General features: G+C 39.9%; 1 protein-coding gene across 1 annotated transcript; it reads right to left on the reverse strand.

Annotated features, from left to right (window-relative positions):
* Positions 1 to 13,535, reverse strand: LOC106052822 (uncharacterized). Its single transcript, XM_056027699.1, has 7 exons — positions 13,378 to 13,535; positions 10,170 to 10,271; positions 9,230 to 9,415; positions 8,057 to 8,209; positions 5,758 to 5,946; positions 3,846 to 4,076; positions 1 to 1,661 (listed from the first exon to the last, which is right to left on the reverse strand). The coding sequence occupies exons 1-7, from the start codon at positions 13,402 to 13,404 to the stop codon at positions 444 to 446; spliced, it is 2,106 nt and encodes a 701-aa protein (XP_055883674.1). The 5' UTR covers positions 13,405 to 13,535; the 3' UTR covers positions 1 to 443.
* Positions 13,536 to 14,758: the final 1,223 nt, after the last annotated feature.

Raw genomic sequence — 14,758 nt, forward strand, 5'->3', positions numbered from 1 at the left:
TTATTTTGGATTACAAAGAGTTAAGTTATGTATGCAATCATTGTAGAGAAAGTAAAAAGCAAAATATTTTTTAAAAATACAAAGCTTTTACTAAGCTTATTAATTACAGTCATGTAATTAAATTTGTAATATGCCTCAAACGATCTACAAAGGGGACTAATTCACCTTATTCCACCAATTCATGTAAAGTACTATTTTTCCCCTTGTTTGAGATACCAAACAAAGTAATTTATTATCAATAATTAATTAACTAATTTTTGTTGTATTTATTCTTGTGTTATTAGGTAAAAGAAATGATTGTGCAAAATTTCAGCTTGATTTGAGTTTGTGTGTCGGAGAATTAATGTGTACAAACATCTGGGCCGACAGGCAGACAAACAGATAAAGACAGAGTGACTTTATATATGCTTTGTAGAAAGAGTAGATCTAATAGTATGGATATATTAAAAATCTTCCAGTGGACACCCTGCTTCTTCTTCCGTGGTCAGGCACTTAGTGTGGCCATCCCAACAGGGTGGCGTCTTCGAGTCACACTTAATCACGTGATATCTGCCGTTGAAAAACTGAACTTTGACCGTGTGCGAGTGGCCGTTGTCTTGGCTGGTTCTGAAATGAACCACCTCGCCCTTCTGAAGACGAGCCTGCTGATGCTTGTTCATCTCTATAGTGTGATAGTGCTCGCCTGGAGGGTACCTTGTAGCAATGCTGGTCATTAAGATCAGAGGCTGTCGGATTGGATACACAGGAGTGGATGCAGTAGTGGTCTTTCCTGGCCTAACTCTTGACTTTTGTGTAGTGGCTCTAGCACCTTGTGGCCTGACCTTAGGTGGTCTGGGTTGCCTCTGGTTCATTTTTCGATCTTCCAGGTTCTTCGTAACAAAGTCTTTGAGGGCGTTCAACTCTTTCCAAACGGGGCTGCTTTCAGCGTGAACAGGTGTTATGGGAAATCGGGTTCTCAAGACACCAACTCCAGTTATATTGGGTAAGAAGACTCTTATACCCGACGCCGTCATGTTTCTTATTGTGTTATGTCTGTCTAAAACACCAACAGACTTTTTCATTGTATCTGCAGGGTTTCGTCGAAGTTCTACGCCCGAGAAAAAATCTGCTGGAGTTCTGTAGTACTGACTAGACAAAGAGCCATTGAAGGCACTATGAGGAAGAAAGCCTCCGATTCTCTTCCCGTTAAATCCATTGCTGAGGACTCGATCTATATCCTCATCTCTGTGAAGCGGGATGTCGTAGGGGTTCCAGGTGCTGAGTGGGGTCAGATAGATGACCTCCAGAGGGATCGCGTAGGACATACGCTTGTTGGACTCTAAGCAAACTTTATTGGGATAGCACTGCCTCAGATAAATGTCCGCGATATTTTTGTGTGTCGTTTCCGCCATGAAGACGTTTGGATCACTGAAGCCGCGCCTCCCAAAAGAAAGCCCCATGGCGTCTGCTTTTTCAACCCGATATCGTCTGCTGTAGTAGCCCACGTTCAGTTTGTTCTCGTCTTCCGGTATCGCGCTCAGGAGCGTAGTGTTAAGTGCGGTATCGAATATCTGTGCGCCGTAGTTATCTTTTCCTGGTACTTCGCCCATCATGGTGTCCAGATAGTTCCAGTCAGGGGAGTCTTCGGGGCTAACCACAGTGAATCTTGCACCTCTAGTAGCCTAGAAATAGAGCCATTGTCATTTTTTAACTTATTTGTATAAATAATGCAAAAAAAAATAATAATTTTGAGTAACTTCTCTAAAGTTCAAGCATTAAAAGATGTTTTTTCAAACAATAAATTGCTATTAGTATTTTCTTAATAATGGAATTAAGACGCTACATAGAGATCCACGGTATCACATGCAAAGACAGCATCATTAACGTAGAAATTAGAGTCAGGATTAGTACAGCGGTTGGACCCCACGATGACCTGCTAACTACTGTCAATAAACGCAAACTAAAAGTCTCTGGTCATAGTACAAGGTCCACATGGCTCGCAATGACCTTCCTTCAGGGACCAGTACCAGGAAAAAAAAAAGAAGAGGCAATTAGAGCGATGGAAAGATAACATAATTGAATGGACTGGCCTGTCATTCAAAGCTATTCTATCCAAAGCAAAGGACAGAGAAACGAGAAAGGCTGTCAACAGATCTTGTGTGTCGCCCCAACATAGGTGAATGGTGAAGGTGGTGGTCTTATAAATCACAGACGTTCGCTTCAATAAAAGAGTATTACGCACTAATCATTCGAATGTTACTCTAGCTGTCCATGCTAGAACTCTGGTTGCCCTGTCTGATTCGGCCATACTAATAAAGAGAGGCTAAAAAGACAGCACAACTATTTACTAAGTTAACTAAAACTATTGCTGTTAGATTTAAAGTACCCAGTGAGACTTCCGTGTCAGGAGTATAATTAAAAGTTGAAGCGTTACAACTAGATCTATACCAGTGTAGGCGTATTATATTTTTACTGTAGAACTTAATATAAACTCAAACAATGTTATTTAAAGAAAAAAAAATCTAACTTTTACTGTAGAACTCAATAAACATTCAAACAATGTTATTTAAAGAAAAAAAAAAGTCTAACTTTTATTCATAAATATACTCAGCTTTCAACTTCAACATAGATGTATGTAGAAAGACAAATGATCTAAAGATACCTGAAGATCGAAGTAGATATACACGTCTTTCTGTCTCTGCGGTTCTCAACCTTTTAAGTTCGGCGACCCCTTTTTACAATCCCCCACTCTGCCTCGATCCCCCCCCACCCCCACCCCCACACACAGCAATAGAAGAATAGACAAAAAACAATCCATATTTTCGATGGTCTTAGGCGACCCCTGGCAAATGATCAATCGACCCCCCCCCACCCCAAAGGGGGTCGCGAACCACAGGTTGAGAATCCCTGGTTTAAGGTCTCTCCCTTCTTCTGCTCTTCTCCATCTGTTTACTAGATTGAACGAAGACATACCACATCGTGGTTTCATCAGAATCTCTTCAGGCTTCTGTTATGCTCCAATCAAGACTTCCATCACATGTCGCCAGTCCGCTCAGATGCTCGGCTTTTTTGGGCGCTCTTGAAAGAACAGGATAACGCTTTCAATCGTTTATTTATGGGGCGACACGGTCGTCGAGTCTTCTACACTAAGCGTCTCTGTTGTCACTCCTTCTAGCGTCTCTAAACATGGCGTATTTCCTAATTTTAGTTACTCTTTTTGGTCCCGAGATTAGCACACGAATAACAATCAAATGCGTATCATAACACTACACAACCAAACCATCCGCCCACCTTAACACACAGGGCCGGTCCTAACAATTGCGGGGTCCTATGCGAAACTGATTGCGCGGGGCCTAGTCTGGGTGGGAATAAGGATAATAAGTGAAAATTAAGATTTTGTATTAGAAAATAAATTCGACTTTGAATTGTATTCATTCTTTACTACGTACAAAATTGCGATCAAAAGAACTTTTCTTTACGAACCTTGTAACTATGGCATATTTATATGCCAGTGACCATAAAAGTAAATAAAGTATTGGAACTTACGATCCAGGTGAAAATTCGCCCGATTATTACATTTTATTACATGAAAGCTGACAATGCCTTTTTTCTTTTATCGCGTTTTCCGCAATGAATGACAGCCACAAATGAAAATGTATCAATTTTTCAGAAGATTTTAATAAATTCAGATTTCCAGGAATTTTTCGTGTATATTTTACAATTTAATAATTACACCTAGAATTAGCGCGGGGCTTATGAAAGCGCGGGGCCCACTGCGACCGCATAGGTTGCAGTGGCCTAAGACCGGCCCTGTAAACACATGATCGCATCAGAAACGCGCACATTCACCTCATAACACAGCTTACCGAATAAGTTTCAAAACTGTGTCCTCTTGGAAGGCGTACGCTGAGGTCATCGACTGGCTTGAGGTACGACGTTGGAAGGTTTTTGGACAGAGGGTGACACAGCATCCTGTAGTTCCACTGGGCGTACACTGGCACCCCGCCGGCGGTGATGTTGATTATGGTCGTGGGGAGGAAAGCAAAGTTTTCCAGTAAATTCTTTCTCCCCGTGTAGGCGGAGTATCTGACTTTCTCCTGCAGGGAAAACACAGCATTTCATCAGTGCATAAGAATTTTTGTTTGTTTGACGACAAAAACTGATGGTAGATGGGTCTTTATTGATACAAAACGTTCCCCTTCCAGACATTGTGGTCTATAGGGAAAATAATGTTAAGGTCATTGTTTCTTTGGCCAACGTTTAACAAGGTTGTCATGTGGCCAGCACAACGACCAACCGCCTTCTACGTTTCCCCAACTATAATTAGGTACCCATTAGAGTTAGGTCAACTCATGGACGCCCTAAAAAACCCGAAGTTCAAAATCACTGTCTTCACCGAGATTCGAACCCAGGACCCCAGTTTCAGAAGCCAAGCGCTTAACCCTCGACCACCGCAACTCCATGATAAAAGCTTCTTGTTAATAACAGCAATTTCAGGACGTACTTTTTTAAATGCCAATTCGCAAGCGTATTTATACAACGAATAAATATAACGCCACAAAATGCTGCCCTTACGTGTGTGAAAATCAAAATAGAAAATATTGCAGCACATGCTAGTTAAGATAAAACTTCAGTTTTTCAACTCATAATCCCCATACACTCTTTCAAGGTAAAATCCATATTTTATACAATGTTTTTATAAATTTCGGATGTTCCTTCATAGTTTAAGATAATCTACCACTTAGCCCAAACCTCCGTCAGACGACAGGGGATGCAGTGGACAGGGAATGAACACTGGACTACTGACAAGACAGAACGACAGTCCAGGCGGCCATTCACATTCACAGCAGATAATAAAAACACAGACACACACACAAAACCCACTTTCCAAGGTTAAGGTCGTTCCCTCACCATTTTTCTGATACAGTGATTAATATTGATTCCTTATATTTTTTTTTTAAATGGCAATCTTCTACGGACTGATTATTTAAGCAACAGTAGTCAAGTGCTAACCACAATTTTCTAATTCAAACTATAACCCGAAACAAATTTCTGTTGAAACCGTTTCGCAGTTAAAACAGTTGGTTCAATTAAATAAATCAAACAAATCTGATTTTTGGGGCCATGAAAGAATCAAATAAATCAGATATTTGGGACATCATTTGAATTTAATAAATCTGATATTATGGTAATAAATTAATCAAATAAGTCTTATGATTGGGCAATGAATGAATCAAATACATTTGATATTTGGGTCATGAATGAATCAAATAAATCTGGTTTTCGGTCCACGAATGAATCAAATAAATCTGATGTTAAGCCAATGAATATAAATTAAAAAGTTTCATCTATTGGGACTACAGATGATTCAGTTAAAATCTGATGTTTTGGCTACGATTGAATCGAATAAATCTGATATTAGGGCCACAAATGATTCTGCTAAATTTGATTTTTTTAGCACGAGTTTTATGGTAAAGCAAAGCAGTAAATACAACAATAAACATTACTGAAATATCGGTTGTAGTCAGTGGGTTAAAACAAACTATTTCGGTAAAGGTTAATCATTGTCAACACATAATTAAGTATTCTGAAGAGAAAGGTTAATCAAATGCATTGATTGAAAATTGGCCCCCGAAAAAGAAATAAAGAAGTGTGACTGGCAAACCAAATTTTAAATTGCGTTTTTTAATACTTGCCAATTATGGTCATCTATTAAGGTCATTACAATGTAAAATTATTTTTTAATAGATCTTGAGGCAGTAACTATACGGTCCATACCTGTAGGTCGAACCAACTGGTAGCGTCCAGTGAGTGTCTGTCACTAAAGAAAGGTTCCTCGATGCTTTCTGTATTCTTGGTCCAGGCGCCCTCTAGGTAACACAGAACTGGTTTGAAGTACTTCCGGTAGTCTCGGACTGAATAGTTCTGGTCTCTCCAGGCTTTGAACCACTCTCTCATTTCTAGAATCTGGAGGCAATCATAAAATCACAAGATGATTAAACCTTTTGCATTTTAATTGGTTTCCAAATACATTTGCTTAATCAGTTTTTGTTTTCCTAATTTTTTGCTATATATACATGCATAAAGCTACTTAAAGTTTGTCTATGCCTGAACGCAGGGAATACTTTAGAGCAGTGTTTTCCTTAACGGAACTTTTCGCACGTTCGGAGGATTTAGCGGAACCCTTTGTTTATTTTCTTAGAGAGATTTAGTTCAGGCGATCCATTTAATTATTGTAGTATCTTGTGGAGCACCGGCCTCGAGAAACACTAGGGTTCCTCGGAAGACAATTTGGGAAACACTGTCATAGAGACTTGTTCAGTACACCAAACAGATATCTAGAGAAACAGTTTAATTGTATTCTTGTCGTTTGACCGGACTTAGGCCTAGGCCAACAAGGCAGCCGCCGATTGGTGTTGGTGACGCACAGGTCTGAAAGAAATATTTGTTAGAGAAAATGTTTGTGAAACATGGATTAAATCTCAAACTAGCAGAACTACGTGTATCTAGGTCTACTGGCTGTAGCTTAAAGATTTAGTGTGGAATATTTTCATCTACTTGCTAGACACTAAACACGTTAGAAGACTATTGTTTCTTTATTTTAAAAATTAATTATTAATTATTTAAATGTCAAAAGTTTTTTCTAGTCTGGTGATCAAGATCTTACTTGTTGAGTACAGGACGATTTATATTTCATGGCGTGTTTTAGGGATTACTTTTTTTTTAATTTCTTTAAGGCCTCCCTATTCACTTTGCCTAGGGCCTCCCTATTCACTTTGCCTATGGCCTCCCTATTCACTTTGCCTATGGCCTTCCTATTCACTTTGCCTATGGCCTCCCTATTCACTTTGCCTAGGGCCTCCTTATTCACTTGCCTATGGCCTCCCTATTCACTTTGCCTATGGCCTCCTTATTCACTTTGCCTATGGCCTTCCTATTCACTTTGCCTAGGGCCTCCTTATTCACTTTGCCTAGGGCCTCCCTATTCACTTTGCCTATGGCCTCCCTATTCACTTTGCCTAGGGCCTCCTTATTCACTTTGCCTAGGGCCTCCCTATTCACTTTGCCTATGGCCTCCCTATTCACTTTGCCTAGGGCCTCCTTATTCACTTTGCCTATGGCCTCCCTATTCACTTTGCCTTGGCGGCCCTACGGCCTCCAATTACCTAAGGCCGGCCCTGACCGGATGAAAAAACTAACATTGGTTAGACGACACTTCATACTCCTTGACACTATTTCTTGTATGTTAGTTTTGGGGGCAATTAATCATCACCTCGGAGCCGACACAGAACATTCTGGAACTTACACTGGATTGGCGCTTACATCTGAAGGCTCGCCGATGGATTTGAACACAGACTGATCGTCATAGAAGGCCTAAACACTGACCTTTGGGCAGTGTAGACCAATAGTTCGTCGCCTCGTCACGTCTATACGACGTACCAACGAGCTATTGGTCTCCATTGCCCACAGGTTTATCTTATCTTATCTTATAAAAATACAGACGTTGCTTCAAAAAAAATAAGATGATTACGTCCTACGCTAGTTCCTAGGTCAATCTAGTGATGCATGTTAACCAATGAGATAAACTCTGCCAAGTCATTGGTTTTCTTGGATAACTCAGGCAACCCATTCCATGCTCTAATAGCACTAGGGAAGAAGAAGCATTTGTGCATATTTGTCCTAGAATATGGAATTGAGGCATGCCCTTTTATCTTTGTGACGTCGCATGTCAGTATTGAGGCCTATTATAGCGAATGGCCTCGTTTGAACTCACCTCTAAAGGCGCAATAACATTTGGTGGTGACATAGGCGACTCGCCCAGGTTGATCTAGTGCAGGGGTTCTCAACCTGTCGGTCGCGACCCCTTTGGGGGTCGATTGACGATTTGCCAGGGGTCGCCTAAGACCATTTAAAAAATGAATTGCTTTTGTCTATCCTTCTGTTGCTGTATGTGTGTGTACGGGGGGGGGGGGGGGTCGCAGCAGAGTGGGGGATTGTAAAAAGGGGTCGCCGAGCCTAAAAGGTTGAGACCCGCTGATCTAGTGGAACTAACGTTTTAGACTGATTTATGACTTGCCTGCTCTTCTAGTGATGACTTTTTCAGCACCTGGGGCGGTACAGCTGGGGCGGGGATCTCACTCATAATGTGGTAGTCAGATGATCTGGTGCTGGGCATTCTCAGTTGGTAATCGTTGTGCCTTGTTCTAAATTCTACTCCGTTCAGAACATACTGAGTGATACATGTAACAACTCAATGCTATAATAAAAACATGATGTAAAATTTGCTTGACATAAAAATTGACGTCAATGATAATAATTCTACAATTATAGAATAGTTCCGCAAGGTTGTTAACGCCGGAAGTGGTAATGGTTCTAAGCCCACCATTACCTATAAAATGTTTCCAATGGCATGCGTCTCCAATAGCCTCTGACAACCAGTCCAACTCCTGGCCTTCACGTGTGGTTCAGATACTGGGCCCTTGCGGAACTGTTATCACTAACAGAAGAAGGGGCAAAGGCGAGCAACTGGCGCCTAAACCAGTAAGCTTCAGGTAGGAGGGGCTCGATAGACATGGTTGGCTACCCATCTAGGAGAAGGAAAACTCTGAATCCAAACCTCCGTTGCCTTGCGGCTATACCCAAACGCGGGAAAGGATTCGGAAGACAACCCTGAGGAAAAATCAGGAGCTGGTGACCCTTAAGCAGATTGCTGCACACTGTGCTACAGCTTATCAGAGCCTGCGTCGCTACTGATCACAAACTGTATCGGATATTCCGTTCCTTTGGTCACATCAGCAGCACGGAGAGGGAGGGGGGGGGGGGGGACTGCTGTGTGGACGACATCGTTCCGAACATAGTCAATGCCCAGGCTTTCATCTCACTTTCGAGCTGAACCGTAGTCGTTCTACGACTGAAGGAGGCCAAATATATACAATTCAATATAATTTTAACTGATTTTTTTTTCTTTTAGGATAGCTCTAGGTATTAGTATCATGGGCGTATTCAGGATTTTTTTCGGGGGGGGGGGGGGGGAAGAAAAATATTTGAACCCCAAGCCCCCCCCCCCCCCGTGGAAAAACAATATTTGACCCCCCCCCCCCCCCCCCCGTGGGAAAAATATTATGAACCCCAACCCCCCCACCCCCGGCTACGCCCATGATTAGTGTTGGCCAACACAATTCCTTTTTGATTACAGTATCTAAATACTTGGTTTTAGTCTTTCAACTATGAAAACCAAATGGCTGCTTACTTGACCTTCACCTAGCCCAACCGTCATCTTGTAGTTGGAATGGTCGTGAATGGCGCCCATGGCGACGCCACTGTGGGAGTTTGTGTCGTAGTTCTTTTCCCCATCCTTGTCCACTCTGACTTGTTTGATTCCGGACCCGCCGTCAGACCTGAGCTTCTCCTCTTGGGAGAACTGCTGTAACATGACCTAGTTTCCCCAGCAGAAAATCGCAAATAAAAACATTAAAATCAAGCAAAAAATATTTTTTTTTTTTAAATTAAAGCAAACCTTATATTAAAGGTACATGTATCAATTAGTTTGGATCAGTCATGTAATTAAATTTGTAATAGATCTAGACTAAAACTAAAAGCATTTATAATTTTTTTTAGAAAGGGGGAACGACCTGAATAAGAACTCATGACTCAAGCCTTCTCAGACTTCGCAAGCCAACACACTAACCACTCTGCTAGTAAATCGCTTATGAACACGGAAGATTGTATTGTTATCTATTGTTGCTATTGTCTCGTCCTACTTTTCGCAAAGACTCAGACGATGACCTATAAAGGGGACTAATTCAGTTCATACCATCACTTCAGAAAATTACAATTTCTTTCCCTTTGTCAGAGAAAACAAACAAAAAAAAATATTACCAATGGTTCATTAACTAATTATTAAATTTTTATTTGTATTTATTCTCGTGTTGTCAAGTAAAAGAAATAATTGTGCGAAAACTCAGCCTAATCCGAGATTGTTTGTGGAAGAAATCACGTGTACGGACTTTTTACCATCCAGTTAAACCAGTTACGATGTAAATAATCTTGAACAACGAGCACAAGCTAAATAACATTGACCATTACATCAATCATTATTCTAAGGGACATTACCTTTTCTTATTTTTTGATTGTGCGATCTGGAGTTACAATTTTTTTATGAATCCAGAATTTCAAACAAAATGGCTTACCTGCCTGGCAAGAGAGGAAACAACATTTTTTAACTGTTGCATTTCATTATTTATGTCATATAGACCTTCTGATACCCCAAGCGATGACGTCAGTACCCAAACCTATAAATAAAAAATAAAAAAATTATGACCGGACTTTTTATCTTCGACTATACTCGAATATGACCCTGAACATCACATTCCTTCACTTTCTTAGGGGTGCTGTGACAGTTCGTGTAACCAAATCCCTCCACTTTTCATGGTCAGCAGCTGTTCTTAGCAGGATATCAAGAGATAGTCCCGTCCATTCTTTTCTGTTATCCAGCCAGCTTTTCTTTGGATAACCCTCCAGGGTACCTTCACCTTGAAGAATGACTTTCGATAGTGAGTCATGTCTTACAGTATGACCAAACCAGCTCAGCTTTCGCCTCGTCACATGAAGTTCTCCCCCAGTATCGTATGTAACTATGTCCTATAATAATTCGATAATATCTAATGTTTTGAAATGTATTACCTTGTACCTTTACCTTTACCTATCCCTTAGTCTGTTGGACCGTTGGGGCACCAAGCAAGACTTGTCGACCGTCTTTCTCCATTCCTCCCTTTTTTTTTTTGCCTTGTTTAGAACAATGGTGTCCTCCCATCGCTTGCCCTGTCTGCCTCTTCTTCTTTACCCTGGCACTGTTCCCTGAAGAAAGGTCTTTGCGAGCCCCGTAGATCTTGTAATGTGCCCAAAGGTTTTAAGCTTTCGTCTTTTTACAATAGTTAGCAGGTCGTCATGGGCTCCGACGTATATGTATTACATGTCTCACATATTCCATTACAGTTGAAAAGCCGGCAGCACACTTTGAACGGGCTGGTTGGATCTGTTGTAGGGTTGCTTGCTTTTACTATATCAGTATAGAAACGTAAGCTCGATTCAGTATCAGGCCTGTTTATTATGTCGCCTTCTTGACCCAGGCTAAACCTGACTCACGAGACGTTACTAGCCTAAAACAAGGGATACAACCCTTGTTATGTGTTACGCTCCTTTTTAAGATGAGACTCTTTGACACAGTACATTAACACTAAAACAACAACGTCGTCGTTTAGAACTCATTTAATGTCCATGAACACTAGAACACTATTTCGTTTCTATTTCTCCATTTTGGGTTCTCTCCTCCTTTCAACACGCATTCGCACCGTTCCACATTTACACTCACATGCGCACGTAACAGTATGCATATTAATATTTAGTTTTTGTTGATCTGTCTTTGATAATGTATATTCTTTGCTGATGTCTGTCAGCATTATCTCCCGTATCTAAATACCGACAGCCATCAATAATAATAATAATAATAATAATGTTTATTGTCCGTCAGGAAATTTGTCTCACAATTTGTGCATTACACCAAACAAAACATTATAACTATAGAAAACATAAATATACATTCACACTAGACTAGACCAAATTTAAAATATACATGTAAAATGTTAATATCAGATTGTTTCTATGTAATGATAACTATACCCAAATTGTCAATGCATATGACTGGTGCATCCAGTAATTTGAATACAAACACACATACAAAATTGGAACATCTATCGATCTTTTCAAAAAGTATTATTAAATGAGCATATATTGTTTGACTAGGAGGCGCGGTGGCTGAGCGAACCGGGGTCCGGGGTTCGAATCCACCCAGCTGTAATGGGTAACTGACGTTAGTTGGGGAAAAGTAAAGGCGTTTGGTCGTTGTGCTGGCCACATGACACCCTCGTTAACCGTAAGCCACAAAATCAGATAATCTTTACATCATCTGCCCTATAGACCACAAGGTCTGAAAGGGGGAACTTTACTTTACTATATACTGTTTGACTAAGTCATTGGTGAAAAAAAAAACATTTAAAAAAAAACAAAAAAAAAAACATTAAAAAAAAAACATTAAAAAAAAAAACGGTGGCCCAAAAAGAAAAACAAAACGGTGGGGAGGACTGCACCCAATATTTTTTTGTCTCTGAATATTTGCGTCTAGATATATTTGTTTCCACAATAGTCTGCTACAAAGTGACTAAAAATATTCTGTACAAAATTCCACTTTTCTATGTTTTGTCTCCACTAGTCTTGTGTGTTTTCAAATACTATCTAATGTTTTAAAATATGTTACATGTTTCGGATGTTCCTTCAGAGTTGAAGATAATTTACTTCCTAGTCCAAACCTCACGTAGGACGACGTGGAATGGGAGCGGCCACGGTTTGAACCCTATTTACTATTGAGACAACCCTAACGACAGTCAAGCGCTCATACCGCACAACCAGGCAGCCATCCTATCAAATCTAGGACAGACTCATTAAAGAATTTTTAGAATAATGTCGAACCACAATTTAGGAAATAGATGAATATAATGTTTTAAAAAAAAGATATTTAGTTTGAATGATATTTGTCTTTGATTGAGCTCTAAACTGTCTAGCATTAACCAGTGCCGTGAGAGTATGATCGAATTTAATAAATGATTTGTATTTGACCGTTCGCGTGGGCAGAGAAATGGTGCAGATGTGAGTGCAACCAAAGCTTACCACTCCTCCTGGTCAGAAACATTCTGTGATAGCGTATCAAGAGACATCTTATTAATAGTCATCATTGAAAACGAAAAACATATGCGTCTCTTAAAAGAAATGAAATAGCCAACTGTACACAGAGACTTGTTTAACTGATATTTTGAAACATAATTTAACATCTTTCTGTTTGTCTGTCTGTTTGGTGCAAATTTTGTGCACATCATTTCTCCCACTTCCCATTCTCAGATCAGGTTGAAATTTTACAAAATGATTCACTGTCGAAGACAATACATGAATCATTCAAAAAACTTTTACCAATTGGTTAACTATTTAGATCTATTTGATTAAGTCTGTTTTATATAGAAAAGGAGACAAATTTTGCTTTATTGAGAGATATGAATGACAGTAAATGTGTGGTTCTTTTTGTATTATAATCTTTCTTTTTTTTTTAAAGTATTTTTTTTTTGTTATATTTAATATTGACGAGATGGAATGGTTGTTAACTGCTGACTCTAGATAAAAAGTTGATCTTAACATCATTGGCCCCTTAGACCCCAGTATGTTTTTAATTGATAAGATGAAGTTTTTAATAACAAATATCTTACAAAATATACCAACGTAGCCCACGCATTCTCAGCGGAAATAGAACTGAAAGTGAAATCTATTTGCATGCCTAAATAAGAGAATGCTTACCAAGGGGAACAACTTTAAGCTGGCCATATTTATGTGACTGCACTCCAAAACACAGACATTCTTATACTGCCTTGACTTTGAAACGAGACACGCTTGTGGGTCTCCACCCAGTTACTGCCCTTCAAAAGATTGCATTGTGTTCAACGCTCAAATGGTGTACATAAGTGGGTAGATAGTATCCTTTATGTTAAGTTTACGACGTCAAGTACTATATTTGTACTTCCGGTCATCTTACGAAAGTCACTCTTACAAGTTTATGATATAAACAAGTTCCTAGTAGCAATTAGTTGTCTGTTCTTTTCAACATGGTTATTCCCCCTCTTTCTTTGTACCCAAGTCTCTATTATAACCGCTACATTTTTTTATCATCTAATAATAATGATAATAAAGTGAATGCGAGTCTCAAAATGAGAAATGAGTACAGTATGTCATGTGACCTCGCCGTTGAGACCTGCATGTTTTACCACATCTGATGCAGATAAAGCCGTTGTCCAACAGGGGTGTATTTGTCTATTTTTTTTCGCCTTCTGCGTCTGTTTTAGGAAAGGGTTTGTTTGTTTGTTTGTTTGTGTTTGGAAGGTGTCTCATATAGGTGTGTCCCGCATTCTTCGTGGGAGCTCTCGGTCTCTTTTAGAGGTCCTCTTTTGCCAGCAGTTCTCCTCTATGCCAGCGTTCTATATACAGTTTCTGTGAGAGTGGGCATATCTGTTTTATTGTTCTCCTAAACTATCGTCTCTGGTATGCTGTCATATATATTTATAGCTTTTATATAGCACTACTTTCATGCTTATAGCATGCTCAGAGCGCTTTGGTCCAATCACATTTGTGAGATCAGTGGGGGGAGGAGGGGGTATCTAGGAGTTGATTTTCCGTGCTGCCTTTAGGCGCTCAGTAAACACAACTCTGCCCCCCGTGTCGGGTGTCGAACCTCGAGCCCCCTTCTAGGTAGCCAAGCCAAGCCAAGTTCAAGCGCACTTGGCCTCTCGACCACGCCTCCCACCACCATCCGCCAATACAGGATATCAAGCAGAGCTATCAATAGTTATAAGTGCCTCTACAATCTACATTGTCCACACGTACTTCCATCAGAACATGTTTATTTTAAGATATTCTCGCCTACTACAGATTTTACTAATATGATTGAAAACTGTGAAATATTTGAGGAAATAATAAAAAGATAAATGGATCATCCGCCAATACAGGATATCAAGCAGTCATAAGTGCCTCTACAATCTACATTGCCCACACGTACTTCCATCAGAACATGTTTATTTTAAGATATTCTCGCCTACTACAGATTTTACTAATGTGATTGAAAACTGTGAAATATTTGAGGAAATAATAAAAAGATAATTGGATCGTTTCGTTATTATTAATGTAT

The sequence above is a fragment of the Biomphalaria glabrata genome, chromosome 4 (genome assembly GCF_947242115.1).
Source record: "Biomphalaria glabrata chromosome 4, xgBioGlab47.1, whole genome shotgun sequence".
NCBI classification, from domain to species: domain Eukaryota; kingdom Metazoa; phylum Mollusca; class Gastropoda; family Planorbidae; genus Biomphalaria; species Biomphalaria glabrata.